General features: G+C 31.9%; 1 protein-coding gene and 1 pseudogene across 6 annotated transcripts in view; both read left to right on the forward strand.

Annotated features, from left to right (window-relative positions):
* Positions 1 to 3,228: 3,228 nt before the first annotated feature.
* Positions 3,229 to 5,456, forward strand: LOC149559505 (putative anion transporter 5; annotated as a pseudogene).
* Positions 5,457 to 14,020: 8,564 nt separating this feature from the next.
* The window catches only part of LOC149559506 (putative glucose-6-phosphate 1-epimerase), a 72,915-nt gene continuing 69,962 nt past the window's right edge, over positions 14,021 to 16,973 (forward strand). For 2 of the 6 annotated variants that reach the window (XM_089833415.1, XM_089833418.1), the window contains exons 1-2: positions 14,021 to 14,156; positions 14,269 to 14,404. In XM_089833415.1, coding sequence (XP_089689541.1) covers positions 14,297 to 14,404 — 108 coding nt within the window. In that variant the 5' untranslated portion in view covers positions 14,021 to 14,156; positions 14,269 to 14,296. The remainder of the gene's footprint in view (positions 14,157 to 14,268; positions 14,405 to 16,973) is intronic. The other 4 variants (XM_089833414.1, XM_089833417.1, XM_089833416.1 and 1 more) reach the window with 2 other exon arrangements.

The raw sequence follows: 16,973 nt of genomic DNA on the forward strand, positions 1-16,973 counted from the left end.
ACAATGGAGCCAATGGTTTTATTGTATGTTAATGTCAATGCTCATGTGATCAATTAGTTCAAGTGTTTGTCATTCACTAACAAATTCCTTTATTGTGACAAACTAAAGAAATGGTCACCTTCAAGTTCTTGCATAACAATTTGTCTCATATGCATGCACTTTCTGTGGCTATACGATTTGATGAGTTGTGAAACATCCTACAGTTTTCATTTTTCCCTTTGATGATCACATCAATGGAGTTAAGAACACACTGCTCTTAATTTCATTGGTTTTTTACTTGATTACTTTCAAAAATTTAATTCGCAAAAGCATTGTGGCTATGATTTATGTCCATTAGGAATTTCATTTTCAACAATTTCCTTTAAATTTCTTGTTACCCTATCTATGCCATTTGATTTTGAACATGTGGTTAGAATAGGAATTCATATAGTTGTATTGCTAGAACTTGCATTCATCATTAAAATAAGAAAATACAAAAAATACATTGGTCTGTGGATTGTATCTTCAAAAGTTTTGCAGATTAAAGTACCAACAAAGGCCTCCTTGTGAACATTCACATTTATCTTCAACTGAGCTATCTAGCAGGTTGAAAAATAACCATCTGAAACCTTGGATTTGGCCAAATTGATCAGCTTTTCAAGAGAGAAATTTGTAAGAGTTTCTACTGTTGGCATTTTGCAAAATGACTGCTTTCCCTGGTCAACAAATCATTTTATTATGGTGTTTGATTTTTCTCTTGTCACACATCATTGTTTTAATTGTTGGAGTCAAGATTTATAAGTTTGCATATAAGTTTAATTTGATACAAATGACTCAGCCCCCCAAGTTGTGTGTGGACTTTAATTCTTAATAGAGCAATCATTTCAAAAGCACGTTAAAATACATTAATGCCATATTCAATGGAAATTTCCTTCAAGAGAAACTTAAGTTGTTTAGAAGAAAAATTAAAAGATTGATCTGAAATCCATATCTTGTGTTGCATCATCAAGTCAATAATTGGAGTGAAGTTGTTCAAGCTGTCATTAGTGAGGACAACTCATCCATTGAAATAGCATAATGGAGCACTACAACCCATCCTATGGTTACATAACCCATTCAGAAGCTCATAATCTTCTTTGGAGTCAATTATCTCCTTAGCTCTAAAGGGGTCTAAAGAGCTTAAACCTTAGATTCTATAGATGATTTAACATAAAAGTCCATATGTGTGTGTGTGTGTGTGTGTGTGTGTGTATTTATGTATATATACATATATATTCAAACAATCCAAAAATCTATTCATGTAAATACACACTTTAAAACACATTATTTACCTATCATTTCAACAAGTAAAAGGTTTAACAATACACATAATAGACATTGTTTTTAAAATTAGGATAAATGTAACAAGATTATACACGAATGAAATGGTATTACAATAGCTCATCAATTTCTTTAGTCAATAACATCACTTAAGGTTTTATTATGAAGAACTTCTTTACATACTCACAAAAGGTCTAGAATAATAAAATATCATGTAGCCTTAAACAATTTGTAGGAAAAACCACCAAGAACATTCTCATAAGACAATTACATAAGTATAAACAAAATCTCATTACGAATGTCTAAAATTCCATGACAAGCTTATGTAAATTGTAATGCCCTACTCAATATGAACATACACATCAAATACACATTAACAATAACAAATACAGTTTCAATTCCTCAAGGGTTCCTTTATGTTGAGTCACATTTAAGAAATTTAAACTAATTAGTTTAAGTTTCAAGTACAATGTCTCATGATCACAAAGAAATAATAGATACATAATCGCATAAGCAAATGCATACGTATAAACAATACAATGAAAGTACATCCAATAGATAACATCCACTGCACATGTCGCAGGGTATGTGAGAATAAATAGAATACATCAGGATACATTATAGAATTATTACATTAACTGAACAGAAGTCTCTGAGATAAGAAATATGAATGATAAAGGTACATCTTCTACAACGAACATCCAACAGCTGGCAATGTGAGGGAAAACCAAAATGGTAAGAAGACACTACCTCCTGACCGCATGGTTACCTAGTCAGGCTTCCACTCCCACCGTGTAGGGAAGATAATGAATGATCCTCATACAACTAATTAAACATAAAACATTCCTAGGCATGGAATTCCTAATAGCCAAAACTGCCTCTAAGGTAACACATACTACTCAAGAAGATAAAATAATCCAAAAGTAAGAACACTCAATCCAATACCAACACCTCATAATCAAACATCATACATGAACAAGTATAAATTGAATAGCAAGATCATAAGATCAAGTCAACGAAAGATAATTACCTCAAGTCAAAAGCCACATGTCAAAAGTACATCATTCATGAATCACCAATCATCATCAATGAAAGTAAGTAACCACAATAAACACATCCAATAATAAGTACACCACTAGAGGTACACAAAATCTACAGAGGAGACTCAGGGTACATACTAGGGAGTGTCATCACATGGCTGCTTGAGTTACCCTGGACTGGTCTCTCAATAGACCCCAGACCCTCAAGCGTTGAGTTACCCTGGACTGATTACTCTGAACCCCAGACCCTCAACATGACACATGTGGAAACCAGAAAGCCCTCTCAAGAAGACGAGGCAATCATCCCATTTCCATCCTTAGTCTATACGAGCACTGAAGGCATGATTGGATCAAATATCTCTAACTTATCTTTTTTAGTGTGTTTTCCCCCAAAAGGTTTTAATTACTAGATTATCACTTATTACATAACTTGCATTAGGTTACCCTGGCACTGACCACTTTGGGTCCTAGATCCCTACTGCAAGCCACTCCCAAGTCATGTACCTAGACGACCTCTCCTAAGCACATAAAAACACAATTGTGTCCCATACCACAACACCCATAATGATCAAACTCTGTTCCTTAATAGGCAACCTGAAAATAAGCTGGTACTCCCAACCCAAGTAAATATAGATGCTACACAAAGTCAATCTCATAAATATAATTTCAATTTGAATCACAAAACACATCATGACATCTAGTCACATAAATAATATAAAAGAAATCTCACAAAGCCTCTGGTATACATCCTAGATTGGTCGACATCTAATCAACCCAAAAATCCAAAGCATAGACTGTACAAACAAAACAACCGAGTTTCATAGTTTGGGTTCGATTAAAAAAATACACAATTGGTTTAAAAGTAAAGTTTTAGTTTTGTGTTCAATGTATGTTTCAAGTAATAGGTTTTTTGCAATTAACCCTTGCAATCAAGCCAATTCTATATTTAAATAATTACAAAACTACCCCTATTTGATTTAAGCAATTTTTCCAAATTAATCAAGGGTAATCATTTATTTAAATCATTAAAATAATAATCATTGATATTTAAATAATACTACGTTATTAAAAATTAATTTTATTAATAATAATAACGAAATCACTCTATATCTTTCTTAAACAATATTAATCATTAATTAAATTCAATTAATCTATTTTTAATTAAATTAGTTAATAACTATACAAGACTTAGCTATATTACCAATCATTAATAATCCCAACAATAATTATGATTAACATTAATTTCGAATCAGCTTCACTTATAATCTAAATTTCTATATTTAATTATAACTCTTAATAATTATTTAATAAATAATATTCATTAATTATTAAATAATTAAAACCTCATAGAAAACATTATTTAACAATTAATACTTATTAATATTAATTAATAATCTAATAAATGTATTATTAAATTTAATAATATATAATATTATAAACAAATAATAAAATGTATTTATTAAATACTAATTAAAATTTAATATTAAACATTATTAGCCGATAGGCTTTCCCATTGGGATTGCTTGCAATCGGAATTTGTCTCACGTTGAAAAATAGCTGCCCGTAAATCGTTTGCTGATCATGGTTTGCAGTGAGTTGTACATCAAATCTTGAACTGCAAGAATCATATCTAATCAAGAATCATATCTAATCTCCATTTATTATATATCTGCAATCTTCAACAACTCTCGCGTAATCTGTACTGCTTATCTGAAGATGGTGGATAGAGCTGGATAATCTCATAGATTCAGAAAAACGGGTGTAGAGCAATGGGGAGAAGGTTAGCTACACGACACTTGATTGTTGGATTGACATTTGCTTGCACCTGTGTGTGCTACATTGAAAGAGTAGGGTTCTCCATTACATATACAACAGCCACAGATGTAGTTGGTATAAACCAGTACATAAAGGGCTTAATCTTATCTACATTCTTCTACAACTATGCCCTTTCACAGGTTCCTGAAGGTTGGGCTGCGCAAAGAATAGGGGCAAGAAGGGGAAGAAGGGTTCTTCTGCTTTCATTCATGGTCTGGTCATTGACAACGGCAATTGTGTCAGGTTAAAACACTGGTAATTGCTTGTCTTCTTGCAGGTGTAGCTCAGGGTTTCATTTTTCCTTCAATTCATACCGTTTTGGCCCAATGGGTTCCTCCCCATGAAAGGTCAAGATATGTTTCTCTGACTACACCGGGAATGTATTTTAGGGCCACGACAGGAATGCTTGTTTTGCCTAGTATTGTTCAGCTTAGAGGACCTAGGGCAATCTTTTGGGTGGAAGTGACCATGGGTGCTATTTGGGCACTTGTTTGGTTTGTTTGTGCTACTGATCCCCCTCGCTTAGATCATCCAAAAGCTTCCCCATTAGGGTTTGGGCAATCAAGTGATTTGGGTTTTCTACCTCTAAAAGGAGACAAGGATCACGGAAATGGTTTTGCAATTGAAAATGTGAGTAGTTCTTAGAAAATCCATGTTTCCATTCCATGGAAAGATCTCTTGTTGAGTCTTCGCATTTGGGCTCTTGTTCTGAACAATTTCACATTTGATTATGCTCTTTATGTTTTGATGAATTGGCTTCCTACCTACTTTGAAATGGGCCTTCATCTGAGCCTTCACAACATGGGTTCTTCTAAGATGTTGCCCTATTCGAACATGTTTGTGTTTTCTAATGTTGGTGGAATGATTGCTGATCATATGATTACCAAAAGGCAAATTTCTGTGACACATATGAGAAAATGGCTCAACATTGGAGGATTTCTTGTTCCTGCTTGTGCTTTGGTGATGATACCCACTTTGAGAAGTTCTTGGGGAGCTGTGATGTGTTCTTCAATGTGCCTTGGATCTCTTGTGCTTGGAAGGGCAAGTTTTGTTGTTAATCACTTAGATGTTGCTCCTCGTTATGCAAGGATTGTAATGGGGATTTCTAATACCGCTGGCACCATGGCTGGAATTGTTGATGTGAGCTTGACTAGTCAGATTCTTGAGTCAGCTAAAGCTGCCCATATGGATCTCTCAGATCCAAATAGCTGGATGAAGATCTTTTACATTCCAGCATTCCTTTGCAATTATGGTGCGGCCATATTCTCGATGTTTGCAATAGGGGAGAGAGTTTTTGATTAATTCTTGGCCATTATCATAGTTTTTGGTATATGGGAGAGAGAATTTTTTATTAGTTCTCGGTCATGTTTTTAATGTTTGGTATAGGGGGAGGAATTTTTTATCGATTCTCTCTAAATTGGGAACATTTATCATCTCTTTCTGATGATGGTAAGAGCATATGTTAGTCCATGTTCCAATTACTATCATTTCTGATTCATTCAATTTCTTAATTAAGTTCATTCTTTGCTCACTCAATTTCTAAATTATTAAATTTATAGAAATATAATAATTATAATTAGCAGTTTTACAAGTAGTGAGGCAAATAATTTCAATCAGGAACAAACTACAGAGTCCATTCTATAGTTTGGTTGCTGGCACCTAAGGCTTGCATTATTTGCATAATATGGCATCTAATGAAGGCTTCCAAATGTTAAAGAAAAATTGAAGACGTTTGTTAAAAGAGGGTTATTTGTTTCTGCAAATAATGTCTAAGACTAAGCTTTAAATAAGGCATGCATCTTGTAAGAGAGAAATAAATGAAGGAATACAATAGCAAAAGAAAAATCATCAAGGTCCTAATTCACTCCAATGAAAATACACGAATTTAGATAATTCTAGGAATCTAAAATGTCAAGTTAAAAGATGAAACAGGTACATAATTGCATCAAGTTAGATTTATGAGATGTATAATCATTTATTGGCATAAAAAGGTTTATAAATTTGAGGACAGTCAGCATCATTTTGTTCAATAGATGTGAAACTGGAAGCTAATGTTTTACAGACAAAAAGTCATTAAATGTTGACGATTAGTAGAGAGCTTTATTGAAAATGAGCCATGCACATGAACTATTATAGTATATATGCATATGGTTGCCCCTAATTCCGTATTTAGTATTTATGAACTAGAATGTAGTCATTAATGAGGGTCAGTAGCTTTCTCTTAACAGCTTTAGTAAAAACAGAGTAGTGAATCAAAAGCAAGGAGCTCTACCTTCTTCAAAGTTGGATTTGCAGCTGCATTCAGAGGTGTTTTTGCCTCAACTTGTGCAAGCTTTGCTTGTGAAATTGGAACTTGAACCTATTTAGAAGATGAGACATTTGCATGTGGGGCAAAGGAATGACTTTTCCCCCACTCCACATCTCTTCCAATTGTCCCTCTACCAGATGAACCATCCTCCACTTCCACTACACAACCACATTTGAGAAAAAATTCAAGCAAAGATAGCAATATTGAGGCACCTCAATGATACAGTCCCCATTATTTCCCTCTGCGAGCATTGCAAACTTGTTTTTCCTTTAATTCCTCTTTCACACAAAAATGGTGATATAGGAAAGGTAGATATGGAACATGAATAGAGAAGTTCAATAAGACACATAGGGGAAATTGCATCGAGACATGGCAGGAACAGATCAGTTCTACAAAGAATGGTTTGACACGTACTAATTGTTCACATTTCTTATTTCTTGTGGTTGCTAGACTCTAGGACTTGTAATTAGGAGTTTATTAAAGTGAAGGGTTTCCTTATATCAAAGTGAGGAGTTATTTTTTTAATCCAACTGCTGATAATACTAATGAGAGAATGGATCCCATCAATGTCTACGGATTCTATATATTTTATGTCTTTGATTCATTAAAAACTAATAGTATATAAAATATATATAGGTGAGAAGTGATGATTTATTGTCCTTAACTTTATATTTTATCTCCATTTTACATATAGGGTCATTGAATAATTTTGTTAACTCTTCCTCCCATAAACACTAACATATATATGTGTGGATGCGAACATGAATTTTCAATGTCTTAATAAAATGAAAATTTATTTTCAAATATATTAAATATTTTATAGAAAGCACATATACATTATGTGAATAGATTGCATATACATTCTTTGATATGCTTAGATGTGCAAGCTGTTTTCGCTTTAGCTCTACTGAAAGGAAGGAAGATTAAAAAAATTTAGTCCTAAATTTTTTAAGATTCAAAATCTTCTTTATGAATTTTCCATTCCCTTCCCTCATACATATTTTTAAAATTAAATTATTTGATTGTCTAAAAAAAGTCATTTTAAGGCTATTTAACGGAAGAGATTTGCTAAAATTTCTTAGTTATGGAAAAAGTTATGATTTTTAAAAGGTAAAGTATGCTATTATTTTTTTGTTTTCATTTCATTTTATTTGTTTTAGTTGTTTCTGGTAGAAGTGAAATAAAGATTTTAAGATAATGAATTTAATTTATGGTAATAAAAGTTTGATATAGGGAAGATTTATGGGTAAGTATAGTTTTTTCTTATAAGATATGACATGTAGTTGAAAATGTGGAAGGTTTTAGCCAGCTAGACACATGCACTTACAAAACGTGGAAAGTTTTTTTGGCAAGGTTTCCACTCTTTACGGGGATGTGGGTCCCTTTTCCTGTTTTCAATTTTACCCAACAATATATGACCAATTTTTTAAATTTAAAAAAAATTGTTTGTCATAGGAGGTCACTGTCAATGGTTTTGAATTGGCAGTGTAAGTAAGCCCAACATTGTGATTTTTCTTAGTAATCAAAATTGATCTTATTTAAAATGTATTTAAAAATGTATAAGAGATAAAATTTTTATATTAGTCATTTGAATATTACAAGATCTAGGTTTAGGATAAACTAGGACTAATATTTTCTTAGTTGTAATTATCTATGATTAAACCAAACTCTATTGCATCAACTTTTAAAATAATAATAATGCATAATTATATTTATCTTTAAAATGAAATAAACAACATTTATTTTAAAATAGATATCATTTTACTATCTAAATTTATTCTAAAACAATTATGATAACTATTCTTATATCATATTTTCATGTGTATTTTATCTGAAAACTATTTATTATTATGCATGATATTTGTCATAAAATAAATTATGACTATTGTATATTGTATTTTATTTAATATTAAATTATTTAATTCATTTTCAAAATTATATTTTAGTTATATTAATATTATATATTCTATAATTGTATAAGAGATGGTTAATATATAATTATAAATGCATTTCAGACAAACTTTTAAAGAATTTAATATACTTTTCAATCACAAATAAAACAATACCAAAATATATTTAATATATCTTTCTCTCTCTTTTACCTCTCTAGATAAATCCTCTATCTCTCTATCTATAATGTAGAAACATGGAAGAGAAGACGACATACATGACACAATACTTGGTGCATTAAAGACAAGTAGATAAGGCTATAAGTTTAACCATTGTCAAAATGCCTTGATGATATATAGTCTCAAAGACTTTGTGATTATTCCCTCGCCCTATCTAAGCTGACATGCTAAATGGAAAGCTCCCATTTTGGCATGTAGGTATGAAGGACGATGACAATTTGTGAACAATGACTCTATTCTTGCCAATTGCACTTACTCATAATCAATTGTTTCAAGTATTTAAATATAGTAATATATAGTCACAAATTTCATTTCATTTGTTTGTTGAGTTGCACATGGTCAAATATTTTCCTCTCTGTGTTGAATTACATAACATGTCTTCTCCTCCATAAAAAACATTTGAATAAGGTGTACACATCTCAAATAGTACTAGGATGATTGACCTCTTCCAAAGTCCAGGTGTTTCACCTTTTTGAGTAAAGTGTTCCATTCATTCTCTATCTACAACTTCTTCACTATATTTATCTCCTATCTCTGTCTCTCTCAACCACTATTATTTCACTCCTTCCTTCCCTCCTCTATCTTCATCTCCACTTTATCCCATTTCAAAATATGACTTCTTTAGCTAGGAACTTCGATGAATTGTGTCTCTTGTTGTGATATCTATCACCATCAAATCTTAAAGTCGAAGGGTCGTATCCAATTAGATCACAACAATAACTACAATCTTAGCTCCTCCAGGTCACCATACACGTTAGTTCGTAGTATTACTTTCATTTGACATACATACTTTTCATAGTCATTCACACATTAAATCTATCATTTACTTTGATCGATCATTTTCTTCAATCCCTTGCTCCTCTACCTTTGTCTATCTTTTTTATACACTATATTCTCTTTTGCTTCTCCCACGCTTCTCTAGTTGGGATTTTGTAGTGAGTGGAAAGAATTTGTGCTAGAATTTTGCAAAAGCATAAGCACTAGCACTTTGTGTTGGGAAATGAAGAAATTAATGGGGAGCAAAAGTCATCTGGAAGTAGTAGAGGGGTTATATTTGGAGAGACCATCCCCCCCATGAATGATGTGAATACATGAGATATATACACCCTTAACAAAAAGAATAGTTCATGTCCTGAATGAGACATGGGGCAATGAAAAGAAGGGTTCAATGGAGAATAACACACATAAGTTGGATCCTTATAGAAATGAGGCCAAGTTCTATGTGCTACCATTTTTGTCCTTTTTTTTTTTTTTTTTTTTTTGTGGTAGGGGATTACCAGTCCATGCCCCTTGAAGCAAACTACTAGTGGGATATAGTTGGACAGTCATCTCATAAGTTTATGTGGAAACAAGTGTCCTATGGGATTGAGATTCAATCCACTCTCTCCTCCTCCATCATCGACACTTTACAAGTCAATGATGGACCCCTCATAACCCACACATCTATGTCTCTACTCTCTCCACACATGCAATCCAAATGGCAATTTTGTCTATTTTCCATAAACATATTATGGGTCATCAAAACATATAAGTTTGCATAGACAAGGTCTTCCCACTAATTAAATTCTTGAAACTTTTTAGTGCTCCATCCTTGGTCATGACTCCTTGCTTCATGTCAAACATATCAAAGAATGAAGAAGTTGTGGGTGGGGTGAGTATGGTTGGGTAAGGTAGGTCTGGAAAGCTAAAGCAAAAGCCAAAATCTATGGGATAAAACAAATAATATAAACACTACAACCTATCCCACAATGATCTACTAATTTGTCGATCAAATGGATTTATGTTCTAAGATTTAATGAGAATGACTTCAAAAAATTATAAGGATAATTGAAATAATAATTTCTAATATCTTTTAACAAATTTAAAATTGGTAAAGAATATTCATTTGTATGAAAATTTAAAAGTAATATTCCTTAGCATAAGATCAAATAATATTTTAATTTTACCACAATAATTTATAATTATTCTAAAATAAATTAGACTTTTATCATAATTTTATAAATTTGATTTACTATAATTAGTATTATTTCTTTTTGGATTATGGAGTCTTTTAGTGCAACTTAAAGGTGTTGTGTAGTCGCGATTTTTGACTAGTAGAGATAATGAACTTGATTTTGTACCTTCTTCTATTGAAGAAAGAACCTCATCCAATCTCAACAACTCTTACTAGTTTTCTCTCAATGTGTGTCAAGTTATGAGCTTAGTTTCTCTTATATTTATTTTGATTGTGTTTGCAAATACAACATTTTTTGATGTGTTGGAATCAATTTGAATGGTACAAGCTACCCTTCCACAATATAACATTTCTCTAAATATTGGAATCAATTTGAATGGTACAAGCAACCCTTCCACAATATTACATTTCTCTTAATATTGCTTTTATAACTATGACCTATCGGCGCACCCCTTGATACTAATTAAAATTTAATATTAAACATTATATATTAATAAAGAAAAACTTATATTAAAACAAACATGCATCACATATTATAAATACCGTTGCCTTCATATAGTCGTGCGGCTCTATTATAAGACCGCTAGTTTTATTAATGCCCCCTGCTCATCGCAGGTACAGGTAGAATTTTGAGAGCTACGGACGGTATGGTATGGTAAGGGAAGTAAGTTTAACATATTTCTTTTAATTATTTAAAAACTTTAACATTTAGTACATAATATATATTACTTTTTAAAAACTCTTTTAAAATAATGCAATCTCCTTTTTAATATATATACATTTTTAATTTAAGTTTTATTAAAAATTAATAATAATTAAATTCAAACATTTAAATTACATAAATCAATAACATTTAAAAAAAAAAAACATTTCTCTTTTTAAAAAAAATTAATTTATATTAATTTCATAATTAATATATAACACAATTTAAAATATATATATATATATATATATATATATATATTTAATACAAAATTCTAGCCTTAATCTAATAAGAGAATTACGACCAATCAATTAATTTTTTTTTAAATTTTTAAATTTTCTGTTGAAATTTCTCTTTCAACCAAAACCCTACCCCGATTTAATTTCTCAAATTCTTTCATCTAGAACGAGGGTTTCTAATTGATTTTTTTTTCTTCAATCTTACTATATAGATAAGTACAAATATCATAGATACAGAACAAGAGAGCGATAGATTCATGCAACAAAAACCAGAGAAATTGATTTCAAACACGAAGAAGACAGGATCATCTAATAAGATAATTCTAACTGAGTGAATGAAAACTCAAGAACCTACCTGATTCTGATGCTTAACTTTGACAGCTGAATAAAAATTCCTAAACACAATCCTTCAAGTCATGAAAGTTCTCTTCTTTCTCAAGCCCTCCGAGTTGCTCTCCAAAACTTGTGTTTCTGAAACTTGTGTGTGCAATAAAGACCCGAATAACTCTAATATAAACTTTAATTGCCTTTTAGGGTTTCTATCACCACCAGTCTAAAATTATAATTATTTTATTTAATTATTTCTTTCATGCACGATTAGTTTACTTTTTAATTAAAATATTATTTTATTATTCCTCTCATGTACGTCAAATGAATTATTAAATTACTTTATTTAAGTTTCCATTTGACTTCGCTTTAAATTAATTTACTAACTTTTTAAATCTCATGTGCACTTTAAAATATTTTTATTAAGTTCACATATTTTATCTTTTTAATTAATTTTCTATATTTTAAATTCATTCATGCGAACTTAAATCTTTTTCATAATTTAATTTCTTTTCACTTTTTATATAATTTTTGAAATTTAATTAATTAAATATTTATCAACTTACATAATAATAATATTTAGCATTTATTTAAAAAAGAGAGCTCTAAATATATTATTATTAAATTAAATAAATATTATCACGTTAAAAAATCATTCTTATAAATTTTATCTCCAATTTTAATTCTTTTTATTTAATTAATTTCTCAATCAATTAAATATAATTAAATATTAAAATGTCATAATAATTTTTCATTAAATTAAAACATTAATTTAATATTTTAATTGGACTTAATTAATAGAAAATTCATCAAAGACTCATAAAACAACATACACACAAAAGACTCACAGGTTTTAAAAAGGGTAGATAGTCTGTTACGAGTCCTCTTTGCAGGACAAGTATTATAGGCTATGGCTGGGATTGGACCTGATCATTACCTTCCCATTCTCACCATTTGAGTATTCGTAATTAGGCACGCTCATCCTAGCAATTCAAGGAAGTCGATGCCCGATACTTGCATCCTGCATAAAAGACGAGCATGTACATGTATATATCTAAACTAAACAGGCAATGGCAAGGAGTGGTGCATCGTGTAGATCCCGACTAGCAGATGACTACGACTCCCTCCTTTAATCACAACAAACATGTCAGACAGAAACATAAAACAAACACGTGCACCATACACATGCAAGTATGGGGTAAGTATCATAAAAATCACAAGTCTAACATCTAATGCTCAGGTATAATAATGCATCTCTATCAATATAGACATAATCATCATTAATGACATCATGTGAACATTGTTATGAAAGAACCCACATTTACTATTTAGGAATCATAAAGACATCATTAACAACACGTGAAATGAAATCAACTAAACAATTATAACCGATATATTTGTAATCCAACACATGGAATAATATCATAATATTGTAAATCCGATATCTCTAAACTAATCAATGCATATAATCAACCTAAAAGAATTTGACAATGATAACATAAATGCGATCTAGGGACAGACACTACATAAATAAACTCAACTTCAAGGAAAAAAAAGAAATCAAGAACTATTATAAAGCATGAACATGTTCAACTTATCAATTAAAATTCTTTCATATGATAAAACATATTCTACAACCACAAATATTCTCTATACATATTTACTTATCAAAAAATAAGCAAATAAAAAATTAGGTCACCATCATATGTCTTTTCATATGAATGCCTTGCAAAAGTAGCTTTCCCTTATTCATTTTAATTAAATTAAATGGAAGTTTCTTGATGTCTTTGACAAAATGTGGGTAAAGAATTCCAAGGGCAAACGAATAACCGCGAGTGGTAGGTAGCATACACAACCGTCTCAGAAAAACAAAGTATTTTCCAAATGGGGCTACAAATAATAAATTAATAGCCATTCAATAATTATCGAGAGAACAATTTTACACTAATCATTAGCAACAAACGATAAATTAGTAATAAAGAATAAAAAATCAATAAACAAATAGACAACGTATTTTGTTCGAGAGTATTCAACTGCCATTAACCGTTACAAGTCAAACATTTAACGGCAAACGACTGGGAGACGGTCATTTCTGGCTATTCATCGTCCATTGTGGGACCCACGGTGCTTTCATACGACTTTGTCTCTTTGTGCATGACAATTGTTCACCAGTGTTAAGGTCAGAAGTTCGAATCTCCTTGTGGCTAAGCTGTCTGCTTCTATTTGTATACCAGGTCCTGTGGTTGAATAAAATTTGCCATTTAAAAAGGCGAAAAAGGAAAGTAAAACCTTTTCTCGTCCGATCGACCAAAAGCTGCCATTGTGCGTCGATCTCTAATCAGGTGTGCAGATTTGTTGTTTAGCTCTTGGATCTGGGTATATTTATTGCGTATAAGTCGGAAAGTATATTTATTTGGCATATTCGAGGTTCATAAATGTCGCTGTGAATTGAAGTATCTGCTGTAGATCTAGGGTTCGTTGAATGGGGCATTTGGCGATGTCGGAGCACAAGTTTTCCGTGGAGATGGCAAAGGACGCCCATGGCCTCGACAAAGTTATATTGAACGAGCCTCGTGGAGCTTCTGCGCAGGTTGAATAAGTTTTTTAATTCTTCAATTTTGTGTAATTTGCCTGGAAGATTTTCAGAATTTTTAATTGTGCCTGGTATAAATCTTGAGGATTTGCTATTTTCGGTGGTTTGGTAGGTAGAATCCGTATTTATGATCTTGATATTTTGCTAGAATGCTAATTTGCTCCTATTATTTATGTAAAAGCCTTTTGTACGATCTATAATTGCGCTCATTATTTGTGTCAAACTCTTCCGTATGCTTATCATTTTTTGTAGAATCTTTCCCTACTCGTATTACTTTGTTAGATCCTTATTTGCGCTTGTTTCTTTGAAAAAATCCCTATTTGTGCCAATCATTTGTAAAACCCTTAATTGTGATTTTAAATTGCTAGTATATTTGGTTGTGCTTTATTTGTGTGTGGAAGATTTGCACTTCTGATCGGTTTGATAGGTAGAATGTGCTTCGTTTGCTCTGGATTCACAATGAGAAAGTACGTGTTTGTTTTAACATTTTATCTTATTGTTTTCATAGATTTTTGCACACCGAGACTGTGTCTTATAAGATTAATTATTAAATTTAATCTGTGAAATTAGTTTTGGTGTATTTCTTAGTTAAAAGTTTACGTAGGTGGAAATTCACAAAACAATTGACCTAGCTAGCTTTTCATTCGAGTGGATTAACAATGATAAAATACTTTCTTTAACAGTGTTAACATAATTCTTGACCTAGTTCATTGATGTATTGTATTGCGAGCTCTGAGACTTAGTTTGATATAATATATGCTGACTTTCTCTTTGAGACCAACTGTTCCTTGCTAGATCTAGTATGGTTTTTTTTGCAGGCAATTTTGTAACTGAAAGAAAAAAAGTATGGATAAATCTCAAAAGATGATTGGGGAGCAGGTTTTGAAAGGAGATTCTGCTTGGCAGGCTGATTGCTGTAGATCCATAATGAGAAATACTTCGTTTTACAAATCGGCATTTTTCCTGGCCCAGCTCAATATATTGCTAGTTTGCTGCCAAGGCTCAATATTATAGAAGTGATTTTGAGATTTTGGTTCTTGATTCTGTGTAAGAACTAGGCTAGTGTCTATAGAAATATACTGGGGAAGAAGTTTGTAAAATGATTTAAGTGTGCAGTCTTTGAAGGAAGTTTTGGTTTGCAGAACAAATCATTGGATTCTACCATTAATTTTAGTGCGGACCGTCTTGGCAGGATTTGTACTTTTGACAATAATTGTGAAATGAGGAAAGCTAATGAGGCATTGAGCACCATGAAAGCATAGTGAACTCTCCAATCTTGGTTTTTATGCATACATTCTTTTTACTTACGATTTCCAACCGCCACAACTGCCAAACTGTCCTTTAACAACTGGGTCTACAAAATGACAACTTTGACATTACTTTGCTTGACAACATTTTGCTTCTTGACAACAATTTTGGTAACTTTACAATATTTTTGCAGCTTTGATATATCACCACCTAAACATTCTAAAATGGGTCTCAAATGGCCTTATTTGCTCAAGACAAACCACAACAACTCAAATAGCAACATGAGATGGAATGCATTCAATTATGCCTCTGCATCAATGGGGAGGGTCTGAAGTAGATCCACAGGGTAAGTTGTTTTGTGTTTCATCCTTTTGCACACTTCACGCTTGTGCATGTTGCAACACATCTACTTGTAGACCTTCCCAAGCTTGTTTATTCTGAACATGTCTATAATTTCTTAAAATTCCAATGATCAACAAAGGAGAATTGTGGAATGCTGCAAATTTTTTTTGCAACTTGGATGCTAGCACTATCAAAATTTATGCCCCTATATAAAACAATATCTTTCTTTACATGGTACCTCTCATCCCTGTTTGGACCAACAATTGCATCTTCAATCAACCCTTTAGCTATATGGTCCTTAGCATACTTAACCAATAACACTTCCTTCCATTAAAATTCTGTTGAAGAAAGAACCAATAATTCAGGCCTCAGGAAGAGTGTATCTGCTACTATATTATTCTTTCCAGATCACATTGTAATAAGAGTTGTGTGGTCCTCGGAACCACAAAGATTCCACAAACTAAATATTGCCTCAATTTGGCCAATGCATAATTGCTGACACCTCTTAATCATATGTAAATAAATTACAATCTATATTAATTAAGTTTTTACTTTAAAGTGATATGGGCCACTGTGTTTGCATAAGGGAAACCATAAGTCCTTTTGAAGCATTCCCACATACAAGGTAGTGCAGAATTAAATATACAAAGAATAGGAGCCATACACATTACTTTCTTCAAATGGTTAAACGATGCTTGTGCTGTTATGGACCAATGTAAAGCCCTTTGTTTGGTTAATTTTGTCAATGGCAAAGCTAGCTGTGAGAACTCTTCAGTAAACCTCTTTTAGTAGCTACAAAGACCCCAAAAAACCTTGTAATTATGTCGCTGACTTCAAAGCAGGCCATTCTTGGATGGTTGCACATTGATTGGTTCTATCTCTGCATCAACCTTGCTGATCATCTGATTGAAATACAGACTTTTTTGAATTTTAGATGCACACTTGCTTTTCCTGGCAAAGGCGGTCTGTTGCTGCA

This window comes from Cupressus sempervirens, chromosome 5 (genome assembly GCF_028749045.1).
Source record: "Cupressus sempervirens isolate cs-2001-9-10 chromosome 5, ASM2874904v1, whole genome shotgun sequence".
In the NCBI taxonomy this organism is placed as follows: domain Eukaryota; kingdom Viridiplantae; phylum Streptophyta; class Pinopsida; order Cupressales; family Cupressaceae; genus Cupressus; species Cupressus sempervirens.